At 45.5% G+C, this 25,033-nt stretch overlaps 1 protein-coding gene across 4 annotated transcripts in view; it reads right to left on the bottom strand.

The window, feature by feature from the left end:
• Positions 1-25,033, bottom strand: part of armc3 (armadillo repeat containing 3) — a 191,054-nt gene that overhangs the window by 92,166 nt on the left and 73,855 nt on the right. For 3 of the 4 annotated variants that reach the window (XM_038798110.1, XM_038798109.1, XM_038798111.1), the window contains 2 exons: positions 18,278-18,453; positions 5,619-5,813 (listed from right to left, as the gene is read on the bottom strand). In XM_038798110.1, the coding sequence (XP_038654038.1) occupies positions 5,619-5,813; positions 18,278-18,453 (371 nt within the window). Of the gene's footprint in view, positions 1-5,618; positions 5,814-18,277; positions 18,461-25,033 lie in introns of all 4 variants that reach the window. The other variant, XM_038798113.1, reaches the window with a different exon arrangement.

Below are 25,033 nucleotides of genomic sequence, written 5' to 3'. Positions count from 1 at the left end.
CCTCAGCACCTTAGCCACCGCTGGCCTCCTACCCGTCCTAGATCTGGATCGATTCAGTGCCGGATCCAGCACCGTGTTGAAATCCCCCCCCCCCCCCCCAACATGCGCATCGTCCGAATTCGGGGCGTATACATTGACCAGCACCACCCACTCCCCCTACAGCTTGACACTTACCATCACATACCACCCGCCACTGTTTGCCACAATGTTCAACGCCTCGAACGACACCCTCTTTCCCACCAGGATCGCCACCCACCGATTTTTTGCATCCAGCCCCAAATGAAACACCTGGCCTACCCATCCCTTCTGCAATCTAACCTGATCCGCCACCTTCAGGTGCGTCTCCTGAAGCATGACCACATTTGCCTTCTGCCCCTTCAGATGCGCAGACACGCAGGCCCGTTTGACCGGCCCATTCAGTCCCCTTACATTCCAGGTTATCAGCCGGATCAGGGGGCTACCTACACCTCACCCCCACCGACTAGCCATACCCTTCCTCAGCCCGCCACGTGCCCGCGCACCCCCGCTCGGCCCGTTCCCCGCGGCGGCAGACCCCCATCCCGACCCCCTCTACCTGCTCCAGCTCCCTCTTGGTCATTCCAGCAGCAACCCGGTACCCCCCCTCTCCCAGCTAGGACCCCCCCCCCCCAGCTGCCTTGCTCCCTCCATTGCACTCCCGTAAGTCAGCTGACTCCTGCTGACCCCAGCCGCTCCCGCCACTCCTTCGACCCCTTCCCAGCTCCAGCCCCGCTCCTTTCAGCCCTCTGCGTGGGAAGAAGCCCGCGCTTTCCACCTGCCTGACCTCACCTCCTCTGACGCAGCTCCCTTTACCGGCCCGGTTCCCTCACGGGGCCCCAACCCCCCTTCCCGCCATCAGCCCCCCACATTGCAGGTCTGCCTCCCTCCCCGAGCCCATCCGACAAACCCAAGCAAAAAAGTGCCCCACCCCAACCCAAAAGCAACAAAGAACTAACAATAAACAGAGAACCCCCCCCCCCCCTCAAAATGTAGCACAGCTACATACAAACCCCCGTACCCAACCCTCAGTTCGAGTCCAATTTTTCGGCCTGTACGAAGGCCCACGCCTCCTCCGGGGACTCAAAGTAAAAGTGTCGGTCCTTGTAGGTGACCCACAGACTCGCCGGCTGCAGCATGCCGAACATCACCCCCTTCCTGTGTAGCACCACCTTCGTCCGGTTGTACCCGGCCCTCTTCTTTGCCACCTCCGCACTCCAATCTTGGTAGATCCGAACCTCCGCATTCTCCCACCTGCTGCTCCGCTCCTTCTTGGCCCACCTGAGCACACACTCCCGGTCAGCAAACCGGTGGAACCGCACCAGCACCGCCCGTGGCGGCTCATTAGGCTTGGGCCTTCTCGCCAATAGTCTGCGCGCCCCCTCCAGCTCCAGGGTCCCCTGGAAGGACCCAGCTCCCATCAGCAAATTTAGCATGGTGACCACAAAGGCCCCCACGTCCGACCCCTCCTGGATGCCCAGGATCCGCAGATTTTTCCGCCTCGAACGATTCTCCATCTCCTCGACCCTCTCCTGCCATTTTTTATGGAGCGGCTCCACCTTCACCGTGAGGCCTAAGATCTCATCCTCGTTTTCGGAGACCTTTTGTCGGACCTCTCGGATCGCCACCCCCTGGGCCGTCTGGGTCTCCAGCAGCTTAATAATTGAAGACTTCATCGACTCCAGCAGCTCAGCTTTAAGCTCCCTGAAGCAGCTCTGAAGAGCCTCCTGCTGCTCCTGCGCCCACTGCATCCATGCGGCCTGGTCTCCGCCCGCCGCCATCTTGTGCTTCTTCCCTTGCACCTGCTTTGGCTTTGCTATCACTTTTTTACTCGCCCCACTCCTGGTCCAGGCCATACACTGCTGGGGAAATGTTGCTGACTCCTTCCCACACCAGGAAACGTTGAAAAAGTACCGCTGGGGGCCCTAAAAAGAGCCCAAAAGTCCGTTTCTAGCGGGAGCTGCCAAACGTGCAACTTAGCTCCGCATAGCCGCAACCGGAAGTCAATTTCTGGGATTAAGTTGACTGACTCAAACTGACTTTTGTTAAAACTAATAATTAATACAAAGTAGCAAGGTCGATGAAAGTTACAACAAAAACTCGAGATTTACTTAATTTATCTTTTGAAACTGAGCAACTTTGAAGAACTTTTTTTTACAAACCGATTAAATGGGTTGGTCCATAACAGTGCAATATGCACTACTTACAGAGAAATGGTGTTGAAGGACCAATTTCTTTTATGTTCCATACTCTCCTGTGCACGATGATTTTATGTCTGCCTTTTTATTGATTTAATTCACAAGCAGAACCATTCATTTCAATTTGAGATCAGTATTGATGCAGTGGAAATATTTTGGTGGTTCAAGAGATCCTTTGGTCTGTTAGATATTTCTGCTGACAGCAAGAAATAGTAGTGTATTGCCTTGATGTCATTGCAATGGGTTCTTTCCTCCATGGTCAAATGCATTGATCACATCAGGTACAGTTCTAAATATATTATAAAATGGTCTTTCACTTTTCTTTTCTTTCTATAGAGCAGGGGTGGGCAAACTTTTCCGTGCAAGGGCCACGTTCAGAAATTCACAATTTTAAAGGGCCGCATAGTATATTAAGTAAAATAATTACTTCACCCGGTTATGATTCTGGGCGCCTCATATAGAACATAGAACAGTACAGCACAGAACAGGCCCTTCGGCCCTCGATGTTGTGCCGGGCAATGATCACCCTACTCAAGTCAACGTATCCACCCTATACCAGTAAGTAACCCAACAGCCCCCCCCCCCCCCCCCCCCCCCCCTCCCATTAACCTTAAAAAAAAATTTTTTTTTAATGACTTGGTGGGCCGCATAAAAACCTTTGGCGGGCCGCATGCGGCCCGCGGGCCATAGTTTGCCCACCCCTGCTATAGAGTGTTCTATTACTGATTTATAGACATTGAAGGATCTTAGGATTGCGAAGTTTATTCAATTCAGGGTTACCGGTTGTTCTTGTACATTGCTGAAACTCAGTAGAAATTCAAGTTAAAAACTTGTCAGGTGCAAATAAGAATTGTTTTATTTGGAGTTCATTGGTTACAACTTGAAAATCATTTAGAAGGTAGTTTGTAGACAATTTGATTTTCTTCAAAGAATCACAGGAATTATCTTCTGAGACAATAGCTCGAACACAACTTTAAAAGTCAAAGTCTGAAGTCAAAGTCTGAAAATGAAATATGAATACAGAACTCTTTTCTAATTCTCTTCCTTTCCTTTCTGTCTCTCTCTCTCTTTCTCTTTCTCTCTCTGTCTCTCCCTTTCTCTCAAAATGGTGGCCAAATTGTCCATGGATATACTATTTCATATCTGTCTTAAGCGATCCGATCACACCCCAATATAATCCTAATTGGTTTGGGTTAGACTCAAACACATTTGATTTGATAGCAAGCTGTCCATCTTCACGATGTAACATTACTTCCAATTGTTGCCTGCTTGTATATTTTTCATGGGATATTGTGCTTTATCAAAACCAGCAAAAACTGGTCTAATGCTGACCTACCTATTGCCACAATGGAAACCTCATGCTGACCTCACTGCTGCAATAATAGAGACCTTATGTTATCTCGTCATACTATGCTAGGCATAATTCCGAAAATATAATTCAAACTGTCTTTTATAAGATTGTTTCAATGAGAATGTTGGAATCAAATATATATATATTATATTTGATTCGATGTTTTAACTGTCCATTTATTAAAAACAAGGCAACACAGTTTAAAATGTTTCAGCCTGTATAATCATGGAATGTAATTCACCCTAATCTCAAACGGCGTGAGAATCGTGCAATCCTTCATTCTTATTCCTCGTTGCTATGGATTCAACCCTTGTCCTTGGAAAAATGTAATGATCTTATCAGACTTCTGTGTTTTGCAAACTCATGACTGAGTTTGGAAATTATATAGTTTCTTTCATTTTAAATCTGGGAATTAATATTTATGCTTTAAGCAGCTTTTTACCTATATTAAGTGTATTTAAAATACCTGGCTTCTACAGTCGGCCCTTTGGTGAATCGAAAGATCAAGTGAGATATATCAGAATAAGATAAAAGACATTATTAAAGCGATAGGATAGGTAAAAGCGCAAAGATTAATCCATTCATATTGTCATTGCAGATTTAAACAATAGAATGGAAACTTAGCATTGCAACAACTATTTCAACAATAATCATTAAAATTCTTAAAGAATCATCATTACAAAATAACAATTAATAAATTAGTCAAATTTGATACTATAGATTCAGTATTACTAGATTATACAAATAATTGATTGATAATATTACGGTTAACATTTCAACAAAAGTATTTCACCTCAAATTCATCAATTGGGGGTGCAGTAGGGTTAGTGTGAATCATTCTGACAGTTGGTCCCCTGCGTTTAGTGAATAGTTCTTTGATGCACGTAGCACATTGGTATGTTATATAAATGATGAATCCAGCTGCACAGGAGAATAGGATTATTCTCATTATGGACATTCCAGTGTGTCCAAACCACCCGCAAATTCTATCCCAGAGAGAGAACTTGGGATGGATCAAGTTTTTTGATTTCTTTTTGGATATGTAATACCAAATCTTTAACTTCTTCAGAGTTATCGGGAATGAAAGTGCAACATTCTGCACCAATCAGGGCGCACGTGCCACCTTTTTCAGCTAGCACATAGTCAAGTGCCATTCGATTTTGTAATACCACGGTTCGAATTGCTCGCATTTCGTCAGAGATTTTATCTAGGGCAGTGGCAGTGTAATCAGCTACATTTTGCATGATGGTTGTTATTTTATTTAACTCATTCTCCATCCTTACTTCCCAATAGAAAGGAATGATTCTAGCAAAAATTGCATCTCTAAAGGTGATGGAACGTTTTTTTCTTTGAACAGTCATTTCTGAAGTATGCAGGAGATTAGTCACATGATGAATGGCAGATACCATGTATCCTAAATAGCAAGATCCTGACCAGGATCTTGGGAGCCAGGGATATGCTTTATCATCACAAATAAAATAAGTTCCATTATAAGCAGAATATGAGTAAATATATTCTAAGAGCCATTGGTCTTCGAATGTTTTATTATTTCTGAGGTTAGGTATGCCTGCTATCCTTGACTCCAGCAAAGCTTCAAGATTTGATCCCAATCTGTTCTGAAAAAGGGAAGTTAAGCTGATATGCTATTGCACTTCCAAGTGAATCTGGCATTGCTAAATAAAGTTCTAATGTGGTGTCTAGCTCCATTCCTATTTTCCACAATGGCAAGTAGATCAAAATTATTTTACTGTTTTGTTTGATTGGGAGCAGGAAATCATTCAACATTTTGGTAAATAATTTTGAGTCAACAGTAGTTGTTTACATAGGACATACGGAATCAATAATTAGTTTTGATGCCACATGACAAATGTACTGATTTCAAATTCTATTTAATATTTTTAATGGTCATTATGGTAATGATTATCAACATCACAGTTTCTCAAGAAAGAACTGAGATTACTTTCATGACTGCATCACACTCTTACCAAACTGTTGGATCAAACACTGCGCACGTTTACACATTTTACAAAAGATTGCTGCATAGATTTTATTACCGGTGTATCAAGAACCTGGAGAAGGTTTTCATGGCCGTCAATCTGACACAGTGCTTTTCTGCTCTCTACATCAGTGGATATGGTTATTAGGGTCTGCAGTGCCAAGTGTTGAATGACAGGGTATTCAGAGCTCAGTAGGCTCAGCACAGGAAAAATTCCATTAATTTCACTAAGTGCAGCACGACACACATAGTCCTAGAAAAAATATTCAAGAGGAAAATAATCTTTATAATTTTAGTTCACTGTTGAACAAAAGTTTAAAAAAACCTACAAATGTGATTCTATGAAACCTAATTACACACATAACTGTACTTACTGTGCGTGTTTGAATTAAAACTGTGTATTTGTATCTCTCAATTATTCAGTCTTACACCATTGTTACTATTAGTTGTATTTCATGGCCAATGAAAGCAAGATGTATGGAGGTTAAATTGGTTTGTACATTGCAGTACCCAGTTAGCCCATGTCTGATCACTGCGTTGGAGGTAACATATTAAATTTTGAAGAATCATATAGACTCAGTTAACTGTTTCTCTCTCCACAGATGCTGCTAGACCTGTTGAGTTTTGATTTCACATTTCCAGCATCCTCCGTATTCTGCTTTCATATTACATAATATAGATGTACATATTATGTATGAAATTGGTACTGCCTAATATCTAAACACTTGCTGTTCATTGGCTACATGCATCAGGAGGGTGTTTGGATACCGGACCAGAACCCCAAACAAATTTTCAATTTGAAAAACTGTGAGAAAAGGATATTTCACCTCAGATTAATAGGTAGCTTTTATGTTAAAACAAGCTTTAATTTAAACACAAAATTAACCACATTAACATCAAAAAAATTGCTTTAGAATTAATGGTTAAACAGTTCTGAAAACAAAAGAAAATTCTTTAACTTATGCCCTATACTTTCACGATAAATATTCAAACCAAGCAACCCCAATACAGTTCAAATGCCATTTATTAATAAAGTTAACACAATAGGTTTACTTAAGGTGCGATTTAAGTGTGGTAGCAAGCGGGAACTGCCATGATGCCATCACCGCTATAAAACATTAATTGGTCCACTTAGCGAAACTCCACAGGCTTCACACCGCTGCTGGTCCCGCCGGCTGATTCACCATGACCACGCTCATCGGCACCTTGCTAACAAGGGAGAACAGCACTTAAACCATTCCTGCACAGCCAACCTCACACAGCTCACAGTCATGCCTCCGAGAAGACCAGCCCCACAATTTGGGGATGCCAACCTGTGCAGATTACGGACGCAGTTGAGGCCAAATGGGATGCCATGTTCTCCCGAGGGTCTCGGAGGGTCAGTTGGGGGAGGGTGACCAGGAGGACTGGCACCCAGTGCCATAAGATGATTAATGACCTCCTCTGGGCTTCGCAGGTGGGTTAGCACCAAACCACCACCATGAAAATGCGCCTGGCACTGCCCCTACCCAGCACCATTCTGTGCCCCGGCCCACCCATGTCCAGCAATGCTGCCCATATTCCACCCCCCCCCCCCCCCCCAAATATGGGCAACCTCCCCAAACACCCCCCCACCTCTCCCTGATGGAGGTTGGCCCCGTGGGGGTTCCTCCAGCCCCCTCCGAGCACCAGGACAGCAATCACAATGTCCCTGGGTTCATCGCCTGGGAGCGAAGATGGCTACTCACCAACTTGGATCGCCACAGCAGCCCTTCTGCCGGTTTCACGTTTTAAAAAAGGCACCTCTGTGACTACTTGCTGGGGAGGCCGTTGATCATGGGAGGCAGTTAGAAAGGGGGCCACTCCAGTGGTGGCAGGATGAGGCCCTTAAGTGGTTATTAATTGGCAACTTAAGGGTTTCAATAAGCTCAAGGGCAGGTGTGCCGACGGATATCTCCTCCGCCCACATAAAATTTCAGCCAGATTGGGAGAAATTAAGTGGGTGGCGGAAAGGTCACCTACTGGATTTTATATGTCTCCCACCTTCAGACCTGCTGGCGGGTGGTAGGGGGTCGTTTGGAAATCCAGCCAATACTGCCGTGAGGAATATCACAAAGCGACCAATTAGTGTGGTCAAGAAGCCCTTCATCCTGGACTGCTTCAGAGGAATGTTGCAGTACACCAGGGTCAGTATCCAGTTTCAATATTATTGTAAAGTGTTGGGTATAATCAGTAGGCCCTTTTAAGGTATTTGTAATCTTAGTGATGAGACCATCAATTCACGCGACGCGTGGTTAGAAGTGAACAGTGGTTTTAATCGTCTTACAACAGAGCCTGCCTATGACACAATGAACTCCAGATGAACTGCAGGCAGGCTCTCAGCATCAACCTTTATACTTCCGGTTAGGGGGGAGGAGCCGTGGGTGGAGCCAAGGGTGGAGCCCAGTACAAACTCCCGTACACTCCCAGGGCATCTCCCCTAGTGGCAGAGCAGCGCAACTGCTCGTGTGTCGAGCTTACAGAGACATAGTAATACAGTGTGAATTACGCTACTGTGATTCACCACATTCACCCCCTGTAAAAAATCAAGTCTGGCGGGGGTGGTGGCTTACAGATTGAGTCTATCCGGTGGCCGAGTTGTCCGCTGTGATCGGCGGAGCACCGGGGTTGCAACCCCTTCTGGTGGCTGGATGAGCACCGTTGGTTGGGGTACGATGGCGGACTCCGGGGGCGATTCCGCCCTAGCTTCGTACCCGTCTGGTTCGACTGGGGACTGGGGGCGCTGGGAGCTAGCTAGCACGGGCGCGCAAAAAAAATGTAGCGAACTGGTAGGTGCGGGGGCGTGGGGGGCGAGTTGGGTGGGATGTAGTATGAGGGGTACCTCGGCGGTGGTAGTGGGGGGGTTGGATCCTGCAGGTGCTAGGTCCCGGAGGGATACAGTGTCCTGACGGCCGTCAGGGAACTCTATGAAAGGGGTACTCGGGGTTCGAATGCAGTAGGAGCACTTTCTCTACGAGTTGGTCAGTTTTGTGCGCCCTGATGTGCTTCCAGAGGAGTACTGGGCCCGGTGTCTTCAACCATGCCGGGAGCGAAACCCCCGTGGTAGTGCCCCTGGAAAAAATAAAGAACCACTCGTGAGGGGTCTGGTTGGTAGCGGTACATAAGAGGGACCTAATAGCGTGGAGCACGTCTGGGAGGACCTCTTGCCAATGGGAGATCGGGAGATTCCTGGACCGGAGGGTCAGTAGGACGGTCTCCCAGACTGTCGCATTCTCCCTCTCCACCTGCCCGTTCCCCCTGGGGTTATAGTTGTGTGGTGAATGTGATATACGTGTAGATATGATAATTCACACTGTTTTTGTAAAGCGCTGTGGCGCTATCCTACCACTAGGGGGAGTAGCTCTGGGAGTACTCACGAACTTGTACTGGGCTCCGCCCACGACTCCTCCCCCTAGTGCCGCTGTATAAATACCCTTGTCCAGAGTCAGCCTGAGTTCACTACGAGTTCATCAACGGGTAACAGGCTGGCTCTGAAGTAAGTCGATTAAAGCCTAGATTCATATCGGAAACACGTGTCCGGTGAAATGATGGTTCCATCAAGCTGGTAGTCCTGCTCGAGGCGATGCCCTTGCCAAGCAGGTACTGACGCAGCTCGTCGCTCATAAAAGATGAACCCCGGTTGCTGTGTACATAGCTGGGGAAACCAAACAGGGTGAAGATACTATGCAGGGCCCTAATGACTGTGTGGGAGGTCAGATCGGGGCACGGGATAGCAAAGGGAAAACGGGAGAACTCGTCTATGACGTTCAGGAAGTACTTTTAAAGGGAGTGGCCCTTTGAAATCGATAGCGAGGTGCTCAAAGGGCCTAGAAGCCTTGACCAGGTGGGCCCTGTCTGGTCTGTAGAAGTGCGGTTTGCACTCCACGCAGATCGGGCAATCCCTGGTGATGGCTTTTACCTCCTCGGTGGAGAAAGGCAGATTTCGGGCTTTAATGTATTGGGCGAGCCGGGTGACCCCCGGGTGGCAGAGGTCGTTGTGGATGGTTCTTAAGCGGTCGCTCTGTGCGCTGACACACGTCCCGCGGGGCAGGGCATCTGGGGGATCGTTGAGCTTCCCCGGTCGATACATAATATCGTAATTGTAGGTGGAGAGTTTGATCCTCCACCTCAGAATTTTGTCATTTTTAATTTTGCCCCTTTGCGAGTTGTCAAACATGAAGGCAACCGATCTTTGGTCGGTGATGAGGGTGAACCTTCTACCTGCGAGGTAGTGCCTCCAGTGACGAATAGCCTCCACAATGGCTTGTGCTTCCTTTTCAACTGAGGAGTGTTGAAGTTCCGAAGCGGAGAGGTGTTCGGGAGAAAAATGCGACTGGTCTCCCTGCCTGATTTAATGTGGCTGCAAGAGCTACCTCTGAGGCATCGCTCTCAACCTGAAAGGGGGTGGATTCATCCACCGCCCGCATGGCCGCTTTGGCGATGTCCTCCTTGATGCAGTTGAAGGCCTGGCGAGCCTCAGCTGACAGGGGAAAAAGTGTGGCCTTAAAGAGTGGGCGGGCTTTGTCCGCATATTGAGGGACCCACTGGGCATAATACGAAAAGAATCCCAAGCACCGTTTGAGGGCCTTGGGACAATGAGGGAGAGGGAGTTCTAAGAGGGGGCGCATACAGTCCGGGCTGGGACCCAGGACTCCGTTTTCCACGACATAGCCGAGGATGGCTAGTCTGGTCGTGCGGAAAACGCATTTCTCCTTGTTGTATGTGAGGTTAAGCTTCTGGGCCATCTGGAGAAATCGGTTGAGGTTGGCATCGTGGTCCTGCTGGTTATAGCCGCAGATGGTGACGTTATCCAAGTACGGAAACGTGGCCCGCAGCCCGTACTGGTCCACCATTCGGTCCATTGCTCGTTGGAACACCAAAACCCCATTCGTGACGCCAAAGGGGACCCAGAGGAAGTGGAAGAGGCGGCCATCTGCCTCAAACGCCGTGAAGTGGTGGTCCTCTGGGCGGATTGGGAGTTGGTGGTCTGCAGACTTCAGATCCACCGTGGAAAAAATCTGATACTGGCCGATCTGATTCACCATGTCTGCAATCCTGGGGAGGGGGTACGCGTCATAGAACATAGAACATTACAGCGCAGTACAGGCCCTTCGGCCTACGATATTGCACCGTCCTGTGAAACCCTGCTAAAGTCCCTCTACACTATTCCCTTATCGTCCATCTGCCTATCCAATGACCATTTGAATGCGTTTAGTGTTGGCGAGTCCACTACTTTTGCAGGCAGGGCATTCCACGTCCTAACTACTCTCCGAGTAAAGAACCTACCTCTGACATCTGTCCTATACCTATCTCCCCTCAATTTAAAGCTATGTCCCCTCGTGCTGGACATCACCATCTGAGGAAAAAGGCTCTCGATGTCCACCCTATCTAATCCTCTGATCATCTTGTATGCCTCAATTAAGTCCCCTCTTAACCTTCTTCTCTCTAACGAAAACAGCCTCAAGTCCTTCAGCCTTTCCTCATATAATCTTCCCTCCATACCAGGCAACATTCTTGTAAATCTCCTCTGTACCCTTTCCAGTGCTTCCACATCCTTCCTATAATGTGGCGACCAGAACTGCACACAATACTCCAAATGCGGCCGCACCAGAGTTTTGTACAACTGCAACATGACCTCATGGCTCCGAAACTCAATTCCTCTACCAATAAAAGCTAACACACCGTACGCCTTCTTAACAATCCTCTCAACCTGGGTGGCGACTTTCAGGGATCTATGGACATGGATACCGAGATCTCTCTGCTCGTCCACACTACCAAGAATCTTACCATTAGCCCAGTACTCTGCCTTCCTGTTATTCCTTCCAAAATGAATCACCTCACACTTTTCTGCATTAAACTCCATTTGCCACCTGTCAGCCCAGCTCTGCAGCTTATCTATGTCCCTCTGTAACTTGTAACATCCTTCTGCACTGTCCACAATTCCACCGACTTTAGTGTCATCTGCAAATTTACTCACGCATCCTTCTACGCCCTCCTCCAGGTCATTTATAAAAATGCCAAACAGCAACAGCCCCAAAACAGATCCTTGTGGCACACCACTAGTAACTGGACACCAGTCAGAGCATTTCCCATCAACCACCACTCTTTGTCTTCTATCAGCTAGCCAATTTCTGATCCAACCTGCTAAATCACCCTGAATCCCATGCCTCTGTATTTTCTGCAATAGCCTACCATGGGGAACCTTATCAAACGCTTTACTGAAATCCATATACACCACATCAACTGCTTCACCCTCATCCATCTGTTTGGTCACCTTCTCGAAGAACTCAATGAGGTTTGTGAGGCACGACCTACCCTTCACAAAACCATGTTGACTATCTCTAATCAAATTATTCCTTTCCAGATGATTATACATCCTATCTCTTATAAACCTTTCCAAGACTTTTCCCACAACAGAAGTAAGGCTCACTGGTCTATAGTTACCGGGGCTATCTCTACTCCCCTTCTTGTACAAGGGGACAACATTTGCTATCCTCCAGTCCTCTGGCACTATTCCTGTAGACAAAGATGACTGAAAGATCAAAGCCAAAGGCTCAGCAATCTCCTCCCTAGCTTCCCAGAGAATCCTAGGATCAATCCCATCCGGCCCAGGGGATTTATCTATTTTCACACTTTCCAGAATCGCTAACACCTCCTCCTTATGAACCTCAAGCCCTTCTAATCTAGTAGCCTGTATCTCCGTATTCTCCTCGACAACTTTGTCTTTTTCCTGTGTGAACACGGACGAAAAATATTCATTTAGCACCTCTCCTATCTCTTCGGACTCTATACACAACTTCCCACTACTGTCCTTGACTGGCCCTACTCTTACCTTAGTCATTCTTTTATTCTTGACATACCTATAGAAAGCTTTAGGGTTATCCTTGATCCTACCTGCCAAAGACTTATCATGTCCTCGCTTGGCTCTTCTTAGCTCTCTCTTTAGAGCCTTCCTAGCTAACTTGTAACTCTCAAGCGACCCAACTGAACCATCACATCTCATCTTCACATAAGCCCCCTTCTTCCTCTTGACAAGTGTTTCAACTGCTTTAGTGACCCATGGTTCCCTCACTCGACCACTTCCTCCCTGCCTAACAAGTACATACTTATCAAGGACACGCAGTAGCTGTTCCTTGAACATGCTCCACATTTCCATTGTGTCCATCCCCTGCAGTTTTCCTCTCCAGGCGATGCATCCTAAATCTTGCCTCATCGCATCATAATTGCCTTTCCCCCAGCTATAACTCTTGCCCTGCGGTTTATACCTATCCCTTTCCATCGCTAAAGTAAACGTAATCGAATTGTGGTCACTATCACCAAAATGCTCACCTACCTCCAAATCTAACACCTGTCCTGGTTCATTACCCAGTACCAAATCCAATACGGCCTCGCCTCTTGTTGGCCTATCTACATACTGCATCAGGAAACCCTCCTGCACACATTGGACAAAAACGGATCCATCTAAAGTACTCGAACTGTAGTGTTTCCAGTCAATATTTGGAAAGTTAAAGTCCCCCATAACAACTACCCTGTTATTTTCGCTCCTATCCAGAATCATCTTTGCAATCCTTTCCTCTACATCTCTGGAACTTTTCGGAGGCCTATAGAAACGCCCTAACAGGGTGACCTCTCCTTTCCTGTTTCTTAACTCAGCCCATACAACCTCAGTATTCGAGTCCTCATCAAATGTCCTCTTAGCCACCGTAATACTGTCCTTGACTAACAATGCCACCCCTCCCCCTCTCTTACCACCTTCCCTGAACTTACTGAAATACCTAAACCCCGGCACCTGCAACATCCATTCCTCGCCCTGCTCTATCCATGTCTCCGAAATGGCCACAACATCGAAGTCCCAGGTACTAACCCATGCCGCATGCTCACCCACCGAGGAGGAGCGTAAACCAGTTAATAGTCTGACTATAGTCTATGACCATGCGGAATTTCTCCCCGGTCTTGACGACCACCACCTGAGCTCTCCTTGGACTGTTACTGGCCTCTATGATCCCCTCACGGAAAAGCCTCCGAACCTCGGATCGAATGAACACCCTGTCCTGTAGGCTGTACCGCCTGCTGCGAGTGGCTATGGGTTTACAGTCTGGAGTGAGGTTGGCAAAGAGAGGAGGGGGGGAGATTTGCAGCGTGGCTAGGCTGCAGATAGTGAGTGGGGGGTAGGGGTCCGCCGAAGCTGAGGGTGAGACTCTTGAGATTGCATTGAAAGTCGAGTCCCAATAAGAGTGGGGCGCAGAGTTCGGGCAGGATGTATAGTTGGAATTTAGAATAGCTAGCGCCTTGGATTTTTAGAATTGCGATGGTGCGCCCTTGGATATGGACAGAGTGGGGGCAGAGTCGTGGCATAGGCCGCTGCGTTCTGGGGCCTGCGAGTGTGGAGAGCGATTAATCTGTGCCGTTGGAGTTTTAGGGACTGGGGTCTTCATTGCCAGGCACACACTGGCGTAGTGGCCTTTTTGCTCGCAGCTGCTGCAGGTCGCGTTGTGGGCCGGGCAGTGCTGCCACGGGTGCTGGGGCTGGCCACAAAAGGGGCAGGCTGGGGCAGCATGGTGGCTGGGTGGCCGTGCGGCGCAGGCCTGGGGGAGTCGCTGGTCGGGGGCTGCTGACGCGGTCACGCAGCTGGCAGGAAACGAGGTGAGGCTGCAAAATGAGACCTCCATAGTTGTAGCGAGTTCAACAGTATCTTCTAAATTTAGGGCCCCCTTCTCCAGCAGTCACTGGCGCACGTAATTTGATCTAAGGCCTGCAACAAAGGCATCGTGGACAGCAAGTTCTCTATGCTCTGTAGTAGTTACAGCCTGATAATTACAGTCCCGGGATAAGCCTTTTAAGTCTCTGAGGAATTCTTCTAGCGATTCTGTAGGGTGCTGGCGGCGAGTAGTAAAAACGTGGTGTGCGTAGACCTCATTGATAGGCCTCACGTACATCCTATCGAGTAGGGCTAGGGCTTCTGTATATGAGCCGGTACAGTTTAGCTGAGTAGATATACGATGGCTCACCCTCACGTGCAGTAGACTGAGTTTCTGCTCCTCCGTCATTTCTGGGGTGCTTGTTTCAGCCAGGTAGGCCTTAAACATCGGAGCCAATGTGAAAAGATTTATTTCGCCTCTGCATCCTGCGGGTTGAATTCCAGTCGGTTAGGCTTGAGGGCTGATTCCATGGTCATTCCTTACTGTTTCTTAAGACGATTAAATTGATGAGACCATCAATTCACGTGACATGTGGTTAGAAGTGAACAGTGGTTTTAATCATCTTACAACAGAGCCTGCCTGTCACACGATGAACTCCAGATGAGCTGCAGGCAGGCTCTCAGCATCAACCTTTATACATCCGGTTAGGGGGGAGGAGCGTGGGTGGAGCCAAGGATGGAGCCCAGTACAAACTCCCGTACACTCCCAGGGCATCTCCCCCTAGTGGCAGAGCAGCGCAACTGCTCATGTGCTGAGCTTACAGAGACATAGTAATACAGTGTGAATTACGCTACTGTGATTCACCACACTTAGGTAATTCAACATTAAGTATTTAACTACTAGAAACTATGCACACACGGGGAAAGTTCCAAGCTAGGAGCTGTCTCCATGTTTGATTCTACACAGCAGCCCTTTCACCAGTTTCAAGACTCTGTCCACTGACACCAGGGTGCAGGTCATGTGTCTGCTTACATCATTATGTGGGCAATACTGCACTTATTCCCACATGAGCCCATCCCTTATACTACACCTCCCCCTAATCTTTATCCAAAGTATTTACATGTTAGTCCAGTTTACCCCATGTATTGACATCATTACTACTACCCCACCCCCACCCTCCCAATCTCTAAGTTCATAGGTTCAGATATTCTGGAGGCCTTGTAACCTGGTGCTAAGGCGATTCCAAGAGGTAGGCAGTTGAAGCAGAATATGCCAAAGGGGATAAAGAATGTGTTCAGCAACCTGGATGCTTTGTATAGTGGGAGGTGCCAACAAAGCCACTGTTGGTGTCAAGTCTGGAAATCTCAAGTGCTCTTCAGAAGGTTTGGTCAGACTTTCATCCACTGACTTTTTCCAGGTGTACATTCAGGCTACGGCTTTATTGAGTTGTGTCAGGTCGATGCAATAAAAATGGACTCATTTGGTTCTGGGACTGGTACCACCTGGGAACACCATGCAGTTGGTTATGTGACTGGACGGATGGCACCCATGTTTGAAGCCTCTGTTCCATTTGCTTCATGAGCAGATGGGGAATACTTTATGGCACGAGCAGGCTTGGCATCTTCCGCCAGTGTGAACTGGTATGTGTTCTTCAGTGGCCTCAATGCTGTTTCAGTAACTCCGCTTCATACTTGGAGCTAGTCCTGTGTTGGTTGACCTTGTCTATTTTTTATAAAACCCTGGGTTTTCGACCAAGAAATAAACAGTCCTAGTTGTGGACCACAGAGTCTTTCGGATTGTTTCATCTTTGACTGCAGAGTACCTTTCACAGGGAGTTTAATATTTCCTGCTCCGTACAGATACTTTGTCGCATTAACCGTTGCAATATTGCAATATCACCCATGGTTCTCTGTCAGATAGGACCATAATACTGGCTCCCTTGTCCAACTTAAAGTTTGTGAGATGGCCATTAACAGCGATATCAACATTTTGGAATGAAAATCTAAGGTATTTGACCTCACCCAAGAAGCCTAGTTGTGGGTCCTCTTGGCGTACTGGAACAATCTCTAAATCCTCTTGGAATCCAAAGTTACATTGAAAGCAGTGGGCTGAAATAGCCAGACATTGATTACACCTTTGCTTTGCACCACAGTGCTAGTATGGTTGTTCTAATTCTTGGTTAGGGTATTGCTTCCCTTGGTTTGGAGTGTCCCAGTTTCTGTGCTTTTCACTAACTGGACAGTGGAAGTTCACTTTGCATACATATTGCTTTCTCCCCTTAATATCATCTCTGCTGTAAATGGATTTGACAATATGGATGGTTCTCCCAAGCAGTAGATCTTCCTTTGCTTGAAGCATGTCTGAGAAAATGAGAGGTGGTTGTTTTTGACCAGTGCAGACGCAATGGGCCAAAGGGCTTTTTCTGTGCAATAGACCTCTAAGACTCTATGATTAGCTCTTTAATATTCTGTACAATTAATTACTGAAGAAATCAACAGGTTTTACTGTCTAGTACAGTGCTACTCAAAGTGTGGTACGCGTACCGGTGCCGGTACGCGAGCCATTGTCTGCCGGTACGTGGAGTGTTTCCAGAAAAGAAAGAGACAGTAGTGATATTCAACGCCACGGGAGACTGCTGGTCCCTGGCACATGGAAAAAAAAAACTGCCGGTCCGCCACATCAGATAGTTTGAGAATCACTGGTCTAGTAGACACGTTTATTAAATTTAGCCCTTTCAAGGATTTTATTGTTTCTGAGATTAAAATAAGTGTCAAATTATGTTATTAAATCACTTTAAAGACAATTTGTTGATTCCTTGTCTAGCTATTATATTGTCAGCTATCAGGCCTGCCAAATAAAGTAGTGTGTTAGCTTGTTCAGCTTCTGTATTTTTATACAGTCCTGAAGTATTCATGTAACTGAGGAATCTCTTAACTCCAAATCCCCCATTTTGTAATTGGCCTTGAATAAATCCAAATTAATCTGGAAGAGTGGATTTCTGATCCATGGTTAAAATGTTTAAATTGTAGGTTCAGCGTTAAGAGGTTTCCGAAAATCCAAGAGGGTGTAACGGCACGCTTTGGCACAACCGTTTTTTCTATGCTTGCTGTACTGGCGTTCGTGATCTCAGCGTTTAAACTTTTTTAAAAATTGGCTACCTGGATTGACTGCTTAGAGCCTTCCACACTTTTAGTACAATCTTCACGGGTCTTCGTAGTATCGAATCCTGGCTTTTTGGGGGTTTTTTTAAGCTGCCTACACGGTCACAATTAATTTTCAATTTCTTTTTTTTCTTTGTTTCGGGAAAGCTCAGCCACCATGTGTTCAGGAGCCAACTCAGGCACTAGGTTTCTTGGACTGCAATTTAAATGGAAATTTCTGAGCACAGGAGTACCTAATATTTTATGAGACTTGCGCTGTCCAAGAATTTAAAGTGTCTAGCTCACTCCTGCTAGGCCTGCTAACTGTGTACAATCTGTGTATCAAAACTGGACTTCTAGAGGATTCAGTGGAATCTTGTGCTACAGTGAGGAATTTAATTTCTGCCTTCAGCTTCCAAAGCCTTTCTTCAGAGCTTTTCTCTGATGATATCCCTTTGCACCTTTGTCAGACTGCTTCTTTGATTTTTCCTTCAGTTTTCCTGGGCAGTCACTGCAAGATTTTGAGCTTTTCCGTTCACTTGCCACCATGCAATAAAGTGTTGGGCATAGTTCGGTTGGTTTTATTAACGGATTCATAGTCTTAGACAGTTCAACAGTAAGTATTTGTCAACCAGTTGAAACTACATATGTAGGTACAGTAAAGTTCCAAGCAAGGGCCACTTTATTTCCTCCTCCACCCACTGGCCAGCCATTCCTCAAGAGCGCTGGCAAATTAGATAAATACAAATTGGCATGGTTTAGGATTACTTTATAAAAGGTCATAACAGCGACCGCCGTGACATTTAATTTTTTAAAAATTGTTTTGTATATTGGCTATATTTATAAAATTAAGAAAATCAGTATTATCACATTATGTCTGAGAATATGCTCATCAATCATAATTGAAAAATCAATATTACCTTAACTAAATTTGAAATACACTCAATGGAATTCTTTTGAACATCAGGATCAGGGCTTGAAAGAAGATGAATAAGTGGTGCCATCCCACCTTTCTCGTAAATTTCCACTTTACTGGTGAAATCAATGGACATGGAAGCTAGGCACAGAGTAGCAAGTTCATGGACGACAACATCATCTGAGGCCAAAGCAGAAGAAACAATAAACAATTAAAATCTCTCATTCTCACTCTCTCTCTCGCTCTCTCTCTGTCTGTCCCAGTTCAAAGTGCAACACTGTTACAGATGTAAAAATGCTTTAAAAGATTGGAATGAAACAATCCTTCTCATTCTCGATGGGTTCTTCTGAGCTGGAATCAGAGTTTAAAGACATTTAAAATTGTTGAGCTCACAGAGCGACAATTACCTGGGTTTACTTTTTAGGCCAGTTTGTCACAAAGGGATTACCTCAAACATCTAACTGAAAATATCACAACAATGGTCATATTCCAGGCTGCACGTGAGCAATACCATAGGCGAGATTCTCCAGTCCACCAGCCACAGCGTGGCGCATCCCTACTGGCAGTGAGATTCTTCATTCCCGCAGTCAGCCAACAGTGTTTCATTTTCTTCCATATATTGGTGAAATATAAAACTTTGGACAGCAACGTACCTTATGGAATTTTACCAACTACAAAAGGAAATCTGCTAGTAACTAATAAATAGTTGATACCAGCTCTAAATGGCACTGGTGAGGCAAGGGGTCCTTCATGCTGCTTAACATGTGTTCAATTACGAAAAATTAAGAGCTGGATGAATCGTGGATACTCAAAATGGCAGCGCTGACTGACGTCATTATCTGCATGCTTGGTAAACCAGTCGAATTTAGCTGCATGCGTGTAAATACCTTCTGGTGCGATTCACAGCAAAAGTGTGCGTGTGTGCAGTGGATACTATTTTGACATCAAAATGGCTCAAACAATGAGTGCTACCACATAAAATTGCGTAGACCCAATTTTGACACTTCGGACCAAACACTACTAGCATAGGTCCTTTCAAATATGTCAAGTGAAAAGTAATGTTCTCTGTGCTGCCTCATCAACGTACCTTAAGATGATAAAAACTTGTCTCCTTTACAAAAATGTTACTAATGATTTCTCTATATGTTGTTTTGAGACGTCTGAAAGTAAAGGGGGCTCATCATGTCAGGTCTCCTGGTCAGAAGATATCCATCTGGATGAAATATTTCTATTTTGATTAAATATTAGGCTGGTTTTCTATTCCGAGGCAGAGGTAGGTTTGGAATTCCAGCAATTTTATACTATCAGTGTACTGTCAACAGTTTCCACATCTTGCCTATTATGTCAGAACTGGGTAGCCAATTAGGCCAATTGAAGTGCCAAATGTGGGTAAACGGCACATACTGTCCAAGAACAGGCTGCTGGATGTGGCTGTAGCCCATAGATGGCATGGTGGTGGCCTCCCGGCAGCAGACCATGGGAACCAGAGGCATATCACGCAAAGCAGCCAGCGTGAATCCATTGGGCTGCATGGGGCATAGTCAAAGCCATAGGCCATCCTGAGGAGAGATTCCCTAACACAATGATAGCATGGCAGCTGTAGCCACAGAATATTTTGAACAATTCACAAGTTTTCAGAGGTCATCTCCTTCTGGAGGTGGCCTCAAGGACCCTAGCCATTGTAGCAAAGCCCACAATGTCCAGTGGGGTGGCAAGAGGCCAGAGCCTCGGGCACTCCCATTGTCATTCCTGCCAGTGGATCTAAATTGGCTGGAGTTTCCGAAGGCAGGTTCTTAATTGGCTACTTCCCTGAAAATTTCCTCCAGGGTCCACGAAGAGTCACTTCGGAGTTCCAGCCGAACATTAGAATTGGGACGCTGGAACTAAAATTCTGCCAATCATTGCTAAATGGATCCAAGCCAGATGGTGAAGTACGAAGCAAGACAATCCTTTTCTTTGATAGTTTATTCACAGGATGTAGCTTCACTAGATCTCTGCCTCCTAACTACTACCTCAGTACCCCAGCTGGCTTTCTTTTTACTCGAGTATTAATTAATCAAATTAACTAATAGCAAATTAACCAATTAGCAGCCTCTTAAAGACACAATAATTAAAAAAAACTTTAATGGAAACTTAACAAATTAAATTAAAACATTGTTCCCAGGGCTGATGATGCACTCTAGTCCCTGCAATGTCACTGGTCACAGAAGGCCTAAGTGTACCACATGCTCCCTCTCCAGGAACACCCAGACATAAAAATAGCAGAAGAGGGGCAGACAGTCAGGTCAGACGACCCCTGTTATTGCCCACCTTGGCCAGGCCCAGGAGCAGACCAACAAAAAAGTCCTCTGATCACCCATCAAAAAACCTGGAGCCTCGGGCTGAAGTGCAACCAAAATTCGAGAGCATCACCTTCAAATAATCAAAAAGGGACTGCAAGCTCACGCAGCTTCTATGCATATGGAATACTGATTCATCAAGATCACAGAAAATAGTAGGCCTGGGGGTCCGAGAACCACACTAACCAACAGTTGCATGGATGGCTGCATGCAACACCCTCTACGCCAAATTCCCATGGTAAAGAGGAGGACTCCCACAGAGAGAGTCCTTCACTGAAGCTCCTATCACCTCTGGACAGCAGGACGTAAATCCACGGCGTGTCCAGGCGGTTGACCAGGGACAGGAAGTGAAGGATGTGTGCAAGCAGCCCATATAGGAAATCCCTCCAAGTGGGACAAAAGGCACAGAGTAACTTTCTGAAGGCAGTTCAAATTGTGGGCCCATGGTTCCTGAGGGAGGTTTCTGTCTGAACGTGGGTCAGTTCAGATGGGAGCCCACCGCATGCTTGAACGGCCTTGTCACCTTGAATGCCATCAGGGCCAAACACCACAAGGCTGGGGATTGCTTTGCCCGCAAGCTGTAAAGAAATAGATGTGTGATGCTCAATTTGTTGTGGCATTGGGCGGCACAGTGGCAAGTACTGTTGCCTCACAACGCTGAGGACCCAGGATTAATCCCAGATCCTGGTCACTGTCCGTGTAGAGTTTGCACATTCTTCCAGTGTCTGAGTGGGTCTCACCCCCACAACCCAATAATGTGCAGGGTAGGTGGATTGGCTATGCTAAATTGTCCTTTAATTGGAAAAAACTAATTGGGCACTCTAAATTTAAAAAAAAAGTTGTTATGGCATTATCCAGCCCGCTCTTCACCATCAATTACATTCCGAAATCTGATCACCCCAGCAGCTCAAGCACTCTCTTCCGCCAGCCACATGAACGGACTGTCTTTGTGGTACTTTGAGTATGTTAATTGAATAAATGTATTCATAGGAAATTAACCGATTAACAGCTCCTTAAAGGGGCACTCTAACAAAAAAAAAACACTAACGGAAACTTAACATAATAAACAACGTTATTCCTGGGGCTGATGGCACACTCCTGCCCTTGCAGCACCAACAGTCGCTCAAGTGTACCAGTAGCCACATGTTCCCTCACCAGGAACACCCAGTCACAAACACAGCCTCAGAGAAGGGCAGACAGTCCAGCCAAACAGTCACACCACTTCCTTCTGCCTGGACCAATAAATAGCCACCTTGACCAAGCCCAGGAGCATTCCCACGAGGTTCTCCAACCTGCCCACCTCCCTCTGCTCCAGGTAATCAAATATCAGGAGGATGGGGCTGAGGGCAAACAAAAATTGAGGAGCAAAAAGATTTGATCCCAGTCCTTAAACAATGCCCATCACTATATATCTTTAACAACATAATCAACAAATAATTAACAATAACTACTGAGAAACTAATTAATTTAGAAACTAGAATAGATGTTTTTCCTCATTCATGCCGAGAAACATACATAGAAATTAGAAGTAGGAGGAGGCCTTTCGGCCTTTTAGCCTGCTCCGCCATTCATTATGATCATACTAATCATCAAGTTCAATCCCTGATCCTGCCTTCACCCCCATACCCCTTGATGCCTTTAGCCCCAAAGCTATTTCCAATTCCTTCTTGAAATTACACAACGTTTTGGCCTCAACTACTTTCTGTGGTAGTGAATGCCATAGATTCACCACTCTCTAGAAAATTCAGTGAATATGATAGAATGATCAATGATCAATTGCATATTCTGGTGAGATGTGGAGTCACGAGGAGACAGTCCAGATTGAAATTATAATCAATGTCATTGGATTATATTTGAGAATCAGTACCAATGTAGAATATTTTCCCAGGAGTCCATAATGGAAAAATTTGCAAAACGTCTGTAGAAAGCATGGGTTGCATTTTTTAAACAATTATTATTCCATGTATTATGTCCAAACGAACAATCTTGCTCCTGTTTGACAATGTCACACCTAAATCCATGCCAATGGCCACTACCATTTAGTACTGCCAGTTAGTAGTGAATTTATTAACTTAATTTTATTTCTGGGAATATTGACATATGGATTCCTTCAACACGGCTGAATGTGTTACCTAAGTTCATGGTTTTTATGCAATTTGTGCAGCATGTGCTGAAGGTCTGTGTGTGTGTGTGTGTGTGTGTGTGGGGGGGGGGGGGGATTTCTTTGTATTGAGAAACTTCAATGCAATAAAATAATCTGCATTAATACCACATGTTTACTGTAGATGATAGTTCAAGGTACTTTAAAGAAATTTGAGATAAACAAAAAATAAACTGTAAAAAATATATTTGAAGGGATATTCAAAATTTGTCACAATGTTTGAAGAAGGAAAATTCAGAGATTTGAATCGAAGGTAGCTGAAGGTGTGGCCACTAGAGATTCGAAGCAAGAAGGGAAAAGAACCAGGGGGTTTTGATGAATCAAGAGTGTGGGAAGGATAATATTTACAGCTGTTGTAGATTACAAGATAGGGAGGGGAGAGGTCACTGAGGAATTTAAACACAAGATCATGAATTTTATATACAAGGTTTTTAGGAACTGGCAACTAAATATGAGTCAGCTGGGACGAGTGAATGGTAGGTGAGAGTAAATGGTATGTAATCGGATATTAGCAGAAGGTTTTCAGGGCATAGGAGCAGGTCATTCAGCCCTCAAGCTCTTCAGCCATTCAACGACATCATAACTGATCAGTTATGGGGGCGGCATGTGGCGCAGTGGTTAGCAATAGGACTGCAGTTCCGAGACCCGGGTTCGAATCCCGGCCCTGGGTCACTGTCCGTGTGGAGTTTGCACATTCTCCCAGTGTCTACGTGGGATTCACCCCCACAACCCAAAGATGTGCAGGGTAGGTGGATTGGCCACGCTAAATTGCCCCTTAATTGAAAAAAAAATTTGGGTTCTTCAAATTTTTTTTTTTACAGTTACACAAATCAAATTACCCACTTTTGCTCCATCCCCTTGATATCCTCATCAAATCAAAATCTATCTGTGTCAGCCTTGGAAATTCCAATTTTGCACCATGATCCACATCCTTTTGGGAGAGGAAAATCCCAGATATTTTGAATTTGCTCCAGAACAGCCAAATTATAATTTTAAATTTTGCACTTTGCTCTTAATTCCTCCACCAGAAGACATAGTTGAAATGAAATGAAAATCGCTTATTGTCACAAGTAGGCTTCAAATGAAGTTACTGTGAAAAGCCCCTAGTTGCCACATTCCGGCGCCTGTTCGGGGAGGCTGGCAGTTCCTTTGTTTAGCCCATCAACAACAACTTATATTTATATAGCGCCTTTAACATAATGAAACATCCTACAGCACTTCACAGGAAAATTATAAAACAAAATATGACACCAAGCCACTCAGTCATATGACCAAAAGCTGGGTCAAAGAGGAAGCTTTTAACAAACGTCTTAAAAGAGAAAAGCAAGTCAGATGCGGAAAGGTGTAAGTCGGGAATTCCAGCACTCAGAGACCCAGCAACTGAAGGAACTGCCACTAGTGTGTTGCAAATGTGGATATTGTAAGGAACATAAAGGGTTAATGTAATGTTACTACACTCGCCACTAGATGGTGCCCTAGAGCAACCATATAAATATCGCAGACCTCCTTGACTTATGGGAGAGTGAAAAGCCAGATAGAGTAGATGTGAGATAATTTAACTGATAGAATAATTTAGTATTGTAGAGGTGTAGAAGTGTAGTGTATTCTTTACTTATCTAATTCCTTAGTAAATGTTTGAATTTAATTAAGTGTAGTGTAATAAATTAGCTTTGATCGTTAAACACTGCTTGCTGTTCTTTGTCAACACTGCAACCTTGGGGCAGCACGGTGGCACAATGGTTAGTATTGCTGCCTACGGCGCTGAGGACCCGGGTTCGAATCCCGGCCCTGGGTCACTGTCCGTGTGGAGTTTGCACATTCTCCCCGTGTCTGCGTGGGTTTCACCCCCACAACCCAAGGATGTGCCGAGTAGGTAGATTGGCTACCCTAAATTGCCCCTTAATTGGAAAAATAATTGGGTACTCTAAATTTATTTTAAAAAAACACTGCAACCTTCACCATCCTGAAGAACAAAAACAAAGAACACAACATGGTACTAGGAGTGATTGCTAAAGGTTTTTAGTTAGGTGTAGTAAGGTTAGTAAGAAGATCGTCGAAAAAAATACTTTGTCGGGGAAAAACCCATCACACTCTATAAGCCAGTCACCTCTAGACACAGTGTGAAAGAAGCAAAAATGGAAGGTCTTCAGACTCCAAAGCACTTCAAGACTATTGGTAAACTGGATGTGAATTGGAAAAGTTTTAAGCAACAATTTCAGCTTTCTCTCTCAGCTTCAGCTCCAGAGTCAGCCAGTGACCA

The sequence above is a fragment of the Scyliorhinus canicula genome, chromosome 5 (assembly GCF_902713615.1).
Source record: "Scyliorhinus canicula chromosome 5, sScyCan1.1, whole genome shotgun sequence".
Lineage (NCBI taxonomy): Eukaryota > Metazoa > Chordata > Chondrichthyes > Carcharhiniformes > Scyliorhinidae > Scyliorhinus > Scyliorhinus canicula.
Note: the sequence above shows the minus strand (reverse complement) of the source record. Positions and strands in the feature narration are given on the sequence as shown.